This window comes from Lepidothrix coronata, unplaced genomic scaffold (genome assembly GCF_001604755.1).
Source record: "Lepidothrix coronata isolate B3197 unplaced genomic scaffold, Lepidothrix_coronata-1.0 Scaffold55, whole genome shotgun sequence".
Taxonomy (NCBI): Eukaryota; Metazoa; Chordata; class Aves; order Passeriformes; family Pipridae; genus Lepidothrix; species Lepidothrix coronata.
Genome location: NW_016690235.1, coordinates 1009099 through 1017328, shown reverse-complemented (window position 1 = coordinate 1017328; position 8230 = coordinate 1009099). Strand labels below are relative to the sequence as shown.

The 8230-nt window shown below is 43.9% G+C and overlaps 1 protein-coding gene across 2 annotated transcripts in view; it reads right to left on the bottom strand.

The window, feature by feature from the left end:
* Window positions 1-694: 694 nt before the first annotated feature.
* Window positions 695-8230, bottom strand: part of KIAA0368 (KIAA0368 ortholog) — a 61011-nt gene continuing 53475 nt past the window's right edge. For both annotated transcript variants that reach the window (XM_017816373.1, XM_017816372.1), the window contains exons 43-49: window positions 8135-8178; window positions 7388-7580; window positions 6626-6770; window positions 5902-6007; window positions 5657-5745; window positions 4351-4422; window positions 695-3539 (exon numbers count right to left, since the gene is read on the bottom strand). In XM_017816373.1, coding sequence (XP_017671862.1) covers window positions 3400-3539; window positions 4351-4422; window positions 5657-5745; window positions 5902-6007; window positions 6626-6770; window positions 7388-7580; window positions 8135-8178 — 789 coding nt within the window. In that variant the 3' untranslated portion in view covers window positions 695-3399. The remainder of the gene's footprint in view (window positions 3540-4350; window positions 4423-5656; window positions 5746-5901; window positions 6008-6625; window positions 6771-7387; window positions 7581-8134; window positions 8179-8230) is intronic.

Sequence of the window (8230 nt, the reverse complement as noted above, 5' to 3'; positions counted from 1 at the left end):
ATTTATTCCTCTTAGTGTCCCATAAGTAATTCCTATCATCCCTCTGTAAGTATTTACACAGAAATGTATATAAGCAGTAGCTCTGTAAGCTTAACAGGAGGAACTGAAGGCACTGAAGCTGTAGAATGGTAGTCAAATCAGATTTTCCTCAGTGTTTTACAGCATTCAGAAGACCTGTTACAAAGTGTAAACATTACCTTCCTTGCCTGTTGTCAAATTCCAGAGAAAAGTGGCATAGCAATTTTTGAGCAACTATAATTGTTATGGAGCAAAGCAATCATCAACAACTAACTCCCAAGTTACTTTAACAGCATTTGCAAATTGCTCTTAAATATTAATCTCATGGCCTCATCTGCCATGTATATATAATATACACAAAGTGTAAGAATGTACATATAATATATACAAAGAATGTGTCTACGTAATGCAACACATCTCCTAACCCTGCCTGGTTGCAAACTGTGGGCTTAAAAAAAAATATTAAAAGAAAACCAAAAAAACCCCACAACCACCTGCACCAAAAGCTCCAAACCAAACCAACCAAACAAAAATAAACCCACAAAACCCACAAAAGTTCCTTCTAAAACTGCAGAGCTACCATCCATGTCCATGGGGTGAGGGGCAAAGCAGAACTGCAGTTTGGAACACAAGGATGCTATAAAATACCCCAGGAGAAAAAACCACCACCAGTCACTTCAAGGAACAGGTCATGCAGCTTTTATTTAATTTTACCTTTTTGGTAAGCAGGAGGATTTTCTTTCAGTCAGACCATTCACATACTTGGACAGTACAGATTGCAGTGAATTTGATGGAGATCTTGCAACATTAGAAAACTTTTCTCAATATACATCCATTTAAGCAACGGCTTGTAAGTCAGAATGAGAGTGCTAGAGTCAAGTCTGCGCACTGCACTCCGGGTATACAAAGCATTGCAGCAGCACAAGAGATGCCCGTGCTGGGCAAAGTACAGTGTGTTTTACATAGTGCAATCACTTTTAGAGGAGAAACTCTAGGAAGGCCACATCTATTTATTTTTTTTTTAATCCTATCAAGTTTACAAATGCGAGGGGGGTAGAAATCAAACCTCTGACTTAATTAACTTTTGTACAGGTAGGTTTTGTGTATAGGCACATGCTTTAGAGAGGAGCTCTGAATCTGCTCTGTAATCACGAGAAAGACATATTGCTTTGTGATTCAGAAAGTGTCATACCATCTCTAACCTTCCTAACACTCTTGGCCAGAGTTGTTAATCCAGCTGTTTATAGAGTTCCTAGAATGCGCTCTTCCCTCTAGTGTAAATCCCCAATAGAGAAATTCAGGTTGCTATTGACAATGATTACAGTTATTCTACGTACAGTCATTAGACCATACCAGGCATTGCCTCTGAATACTCCAGTCCACAGTGAAAACTCAAATTACCAGAGACATGGAGGCTTTTGCTTTTCTGTTACTGTCACTCACCAATATGAAAAAACCCAAGTCAGACAATGAACTGCTACAGCAAAGCATCACTGGTAATCACCTAATACAAAAAAAAGAGAACTCATGACACTACATGTCACGGTAAGCAACTTGCTAAAGATACTGCAAAGTGATTTGCCCAGTAAAATCTTTAAATGTACACTGTGCTCAATAGTTCAAACTACACGTAAACAAAGAGCAGCTCCCTGCAACAAGGTGTAAATCAAAACATTATAGCACCAGCTCCCAGCACCAAGGAGTTGCCCACTGACCAGTTCTAGTGTACAATGTGTAGTGCTCGCTGAGGTTTCTGCTACACAAGAGCCACAGTGGGGCAGCTCTACCTGCCCATTTCTTCATGACATTTTCTTACCAGGTGTTCACAAATTACATTCCTCTCCATGAAGAGCAACAACGAGATTGTTACAGTACCAGAAAACACTGACAGGGAAATGGCACCTGAGGGGAAAGTAGGTACTGCATACCTGAATCTGAATAAATGGGCATGGAGGAAATGTGATGTCTGTCATCTCAGCAACCCTCTCCCTAGCAGAGCAGATTTGAAAGAAGCTGCAGACTGTAAGAAAAAAAAAAAACACGCCTTCCTATGCTGAAAGCCAGGGACGTGATATTGCCCACACTAATGATGTTATTTCACCATCAGCAAAGCATTTATCCCCAAAAAGCTGTACACATACTGGTCAGGTTATGGAGCCGTGCTGTCTTTACACTATTAAAAGTCTGTTGCTATAGTGGTCAGGTTTGTCTTTTGTTGGAGGGGAAAAAAAAAAAAAAGGAGATAGGCAGCATGGCCACATCACCATAGAGCAATTTTACTCCCATGTTGCTGCAGATATAATCTTGCTTCTTAAGTGCAAATTAAAAAGTATTTGCTAGAAACCATCATGACTTGGGCTCTGATAAATGACAGATGATTCAGTTTCTTACAAATATTGACAAGTCTAAATTGTTACAGGTTTCCAAAGCAAGAACAAGTTTACCAATAGGAAGGGAATAAAACATTACCACTCTTAAAAAAAATGTGTCATTGCAAACTTCAAACGCTCTTCAAAAACATATCTAGAAAAGATTGTTTTCAGGGTTTTTTTTCATTTCCTGGAGCTGAGGAGTGTCCATGCAAAACAATTTTGAGAAGAGCAGTGTTCCACCTGGGTACCAACTAGCCCCAACTTTGTCCCACACAGCTCAGTTAAAGTGCTCTCTTGTGCATCCTTTGAGGAAAAAAGTTCTCATTTAAAGTTTGGGAGGCCGAGGTTGCCGGCTGGGGAAGGCATAATCTCGGTCAATCCATGTTGAGGTCAGAGAAGAGGAAGGAGCAAAGTTAACAGTACTCTGCCTTTCATCATGCACAAACAGGCTGCAAGGGAGGAACAAGCAGATGCAGAGGTGGGTGTCAGATGAAACCCTGTCCCTGGGAAGCCACAGGAGTTTAACACGTGCCTCATCAAGGGAAGCATTTCGTTCTCTAAAGATGAACACCAGCACTATTGCAGAGTGCTGAAGATTTACTGTTTATACACCAGGTAACAGATCTCTACATACACAACAAGTGAAAATCAAATACACTTTTCACTTTCTGCACTGGTGATTTTTCAACAATTCCTCTGAAGGACAAAGGGGATGTAACATTCTTTTGCCGATTTAAAGGAAAAAAAAAAGCATCTTGCCCTTGCATTTTTCATGTTGCACACTTACATTCTAGGGCAGACTGTTAGAGGTATTTACTGATAAAACAAGTAACCATCAGCTTAAAAGAGTAAAAATAACATTAACGGGGAAAAGAAATTAAGGCATTTTTTATTTTGGCCAGGAATGATGCATCCTACAGAGTAATCTTCATTTCCCCACTTGGTTTTCAGACCACTGCACTTTTTTGTTTTTGTTTTACATGGCACTTTGAAATTTACTTTTAACAACTTAATCAAGATTTTCAAGTGTTTTCTTCAATACAAACGCCCTCTCCTGTAGCTCGGGTCTGCTATCTGACGCCATTGTAGACAACGAACGAATGAGTTGCTCTCTGCTTTCTGGTGTCAGGCTTTCCCACTGTTGAGCTTCTGTATAGATAAAGACAGACACTGGACATGAACATCAGAATGTCAAAAAACCCCAAAAGGTCATCTCTTTCCCCAGACAGGTTGGAACAGCGACTGCCTTAACCTTTCCCTGGTAGTCCATACTGCGTTTTCAGGAGAGCACAAATTCAACTGGACACTTGGGTGCATGTGCTGCCTCCTGCACAGGGAGTCCTGCCCACTTGGGCTAGGTTTCATTGTCTAAGCCTGTAACATGTGAATGCAAAGGCCTGAAGAACCAAGCATTTCCCATGTTACAACTCCTTCATGAAAAAAGCATGTAAGAAGACTTGTAGAATAAAGGAAACACAAAATGCATAACAGAAATCCAAAGGAAAAATTTGCTACAGGACAACTGCAGACACATATGACCTTGAGACCTGACAAGACTCATCCTCCGAAGTCAATTCTGCAAGGCTTAAATTGTAAGTAACAGTGAGGAACTAAACTTGACACTGAAAGGGTATAAAGGAACAAACAGAAGCTCCCTCCTCTCTGGAGACTGAACATAATGCAGAATCTGACAAGACGCTCAGTCAGTTCCGTGTGCTCCCCAAGAGACCCTCCTTGCTGAATTTTCCTCATCCAAGGAGTAACCAACAGTACTTTTTTAGACCTTGACATCAGCCCCTGTTACTTCAAGCCCTCCCCAACTCCCAAGTCCCAGCTGCCCCAGAATCACCCAGTGCTGCAAGCAAAAGGCAAGGCCATCTCTCCACGGTTCCAGGCCACACAGCCAGGGGCCATTTTTACTTAGCTGTGGCTCTTCAGGTGGCAAGCAAAAAAGTCTCACCTTGTAGTTTGGTGAGCAGCAGTTGTATCACAGATAAAGCTTCTGTTCTTATGGACGTGTAGCTTTTGTTTTCTAAGGGATTTAAAGAAAACAAACAAGAAGGCCCACAACCACATTGAGAACCAAATGCACACTAACTGTACAAAATGCAGTCACCACTGTGGTCCCAGACCACTTTTATTAGCACAGTTCACTGAGCTCTCATTTGTGCTGTCAGTCTGCAGTGCTCCCCAGTTAGGCACATTTGAATGGCAGAAAGTGAACAATCGGAGGTTGACAAGTCAACTAAACCTTGTGCGTTGCCTCTGCTACTACCACACAGCTCCTGTTCCTTACCCATGCCAGAAGGGAACAAAACACTGGCACAGCTGCAGAGTGATCACAGACAACTGTGCATAACAGACCGTTCTTCTGGGGAGTTGTACTGGCTATAGACCATACAAATGTTAACAAGTAGCATTAGGTGAGGGTAGATAAACCCTATGACATCAAGCACAAGCTTGTCAGAAGAAGTTATTTGGTCTCTGAGCTGAAATCTTATCAAGGTATTCACCTTAATAATCTTCATTCCCTGAGGACTGATATCTAAAAGAAACTTTCTCTGAAGGATGTTTGAATTGGTAGCTAGTGCTAAAGTAGGTGCTGCCTTTAGGCACACCAGAAACAAGAGCCACATGCAGATATGTGACCCAGGGTACCATTACAGTCATAGGACAAGTGGGAACACTACCAAAGTACTGAAGAGCCCCATGGCTGTCAACATGCCACAGGTAGCACTTGTATCCCCATGGGCATCCAGCTCAGGGAGAGCACAAACTGCCTCAAAGCCTTGGAGCTTCATGCACTGGCTACTTGAGAAAATTTGGGGTATCTCTTGGATACTATAATCTTGGATACATAATGCATATGTGTTCAGGAAGCCTGAACTGTGGAGGAGAAAAACGTGGTTTTTTAAATCAGGAATAGCTTGATTACATGGGGTCCACCTTCTGCATGAAGAAAATTACTGTATTTCTGATTTGCAGTTCTGAGAGGTTGCACAGCCTGCTGTCTACCTTTCCCTCCCCTTTCAGAGCCCTCTTGTACCAGAGGAGTGCACTTCTCTGTGCACTGCACTCTGCACAGTACAGTCTCAAACCGTGACTGCAATATCACAGTAATCACAATCCAGTGCAATGGTGGGCAAAACGTTACCTCTGACATGTTACGCTTATTCTGCATTTCCTCTACCAGCCAAACCCCCAGAGGAGGAATGTATTAACAAGCAACTTATCATCAATCATAAACCAAGACAAAGTCCATTTACCTAAAGAATGGGTGATAGAGGAACAGGTTTCCAACAGTATTTCTGTCAAAGCCACGGGGTCGGAGTGTTCCTCATCAAACAGCATTAGCCTGTCAAATGCAAAAACAGTCAGGCACCCTGCATCACTGAGAAAGAAGTCTGCTCAACTTCTCCAAGAATCCAGTGTCATCCTCAAGTTCATTAAACAGTTTGAAGCAAGAAAGAAAAGACAAATCACTGAAGTGGATTGCAGAAAGAAGAATTACCCTTGAAAGTAGGCATTCATGGCTTGTAGCACTCCAAGCTGCACTTTCCACGTGCTCAGTTTCAGACGGTCACACATTAACTTGCAAAACTCTTGGCGATAGCAACCTACAGGAAAATAAGATTGTCATTGTGTTACCACAGAAAAAGGCAGAAGTAAACACTTCCTAGTCTGTTTCCCAGGTGCTCCTCTCCAAGTGACATCAAGCTAGTTACTGCATATGACCAGGTCAACATCCTGTAACAAGTGACCCTGAAAATCTTCACCACATCAACTCACTCATGCAAATGCTGGAGGATGAAACAGCTGTATTACACACTCTGCCATGCTAATAAAAACAACTTTTTTCCCCTCTCTGCCCCTCCCAGATATTCCCAGTTCCTCTATCTTCTATGGCTTTGATGTAAACATAAATGTGAGCAGCAGAACTAGGCTGCTTTTCATCAGCTAGGTCACCTCAGGCATCCTGCAAGTCTGCAAACTCAGAACATTTTTGTGAAGTGAATTAAGGACAAAAGTAATAGAATTTCCCCAAGGATGGGCTACTCTGCAGGAAAGCTGTTGGGGCAGCTTTCTCACTGAAAATCTTGCAAGCTGCAGGCAGCAAGATCCTACATCTTCTCGAAAGCCTCCTCACTTCCCACATGATCTCCAGGTTCCTCCCTCCCTCCCACTTTTCATTTTAAGAGGAAACAGTTTGCTCTGCACATCATTAGCAGACTTACGCTGTGTCTCCGGGCTCCTTGGCCAGGCTTTGCCCAGGGTCTCGAAGGCACAGATCAGGGACTCCATCTGCATCTCCTTCTCCCTCGTGTCCTCGTCCTCTTCATCATGCTTTGAGAAACCCGCACCCACGCTCTCCAGAGAGTTCTGTGGAGGCCATGGGGGAAGGTATGATTGACAGAAGGATGAAGGCAGGCTGGGCACACACTGCAGCACAGCTCAGTCTTCCCTGGTGCCTGCACACACCAGTCCTTGTACCCCGCCTGTGCCTCCACACAGATGGGGACAGGCCACTGGGGCCACTGGCGGCTCAGGCGCCATTGGCAGCCCGTGGCAGCACACCACAGGCTCTGTGGCCTGGCATTCAAACATCTGCCTGTGCTACACGAGCTTCGCAGAGTTAGTTGCAAAGCTCTGATGACATTAAACATGAGCACCCTACACGGCTTCCCAGGAGTCTCTTGCTGCCTGTAGAGCAGCCAGAAATTAACTTTTAATGCTGTATCAGGGCAGCGCTGGACACCACAGGGAGGATTCTGTCTAGAGAACAGTTGGGCTAATTTGGAATTTGGGCAGCACAGGTATAACCCCCCAGGGCTCACCAACAATCTGGTATCAGCCCCACCAAAGACCTAGCTGAGTGGGGTTTTCCTCACACCAGCAGCCTTCTGGGGAGAAGCCAGGCACATGGCCAGCATCAGCTGGCCTGTCACCACTTGGGTGTTTCGATTTGATGGAGAAAACTCAAGAAGCTGAATTGTCACCTTCTTTATCATGGGAAAGATGATTTCTGTAAGTTCCTGGAATCGGTCTTCCTTTGTTGCCTGCAGCACCTCAGCCGCACAGCGCAGCGCCACCAGCTTATACTTCAGATTCTCTTTAAGACATTCTTTCAGGACAGCCTGGACAGTATCTTTGATGGTGGGCTGACCAGGCACTGACTTCTGCAACTCTGCACTGAAATGCAATGCACATAGGAACTATCAGACCCACGTTACTCTGTTTCCAAAAACTTTTTCCCAGATAGGAATTAATTCCTATGTCCAGCCACTCAATTGCCTACTAGCAGTTGTAACAGAAGTTACACTCTGGTGCTCTTCCTTGCTCTTTGTCTGTTCTGTTTTTCTTTCCTCTTCTCTCACATGCTCCAAAGCACTTGCCCCCTCACTACCCTTCTACCTCTTACTCTTTTTCCCTTTACAGTGTACATCCTTCCCCTTAGTCTCTTCTTTCCTCATAGCAATTCTGGCCTCTCAACATCATCTTCCTCCCTAAATCAACCACTTCTGCAGGTCTCTCTGAAGCACCACTTGCCCCTCCCAGCTTTCAGCAGTGACCCATACAGTGATACGCAAAGTGGAGAAGGACTTCTCACATGCTGATGCCAGATCAGAATGGCAATCACAAACTTTCCAGAGTCTCTTAGCACCCCATTAGGCAGTAACACCGTGTAACAACCTCCTTTTTGAGATCTCAGATCCCGAGAGAACCATCTCATTCAAGACACTTACCTGCACGCAGAGACAACAGTGGCAATGGCCTTTAACAGCTCCTCCTGCAATGAGTAAAATAGACACAGTCAAATGGCAGTCCTGCCACACAGGGGA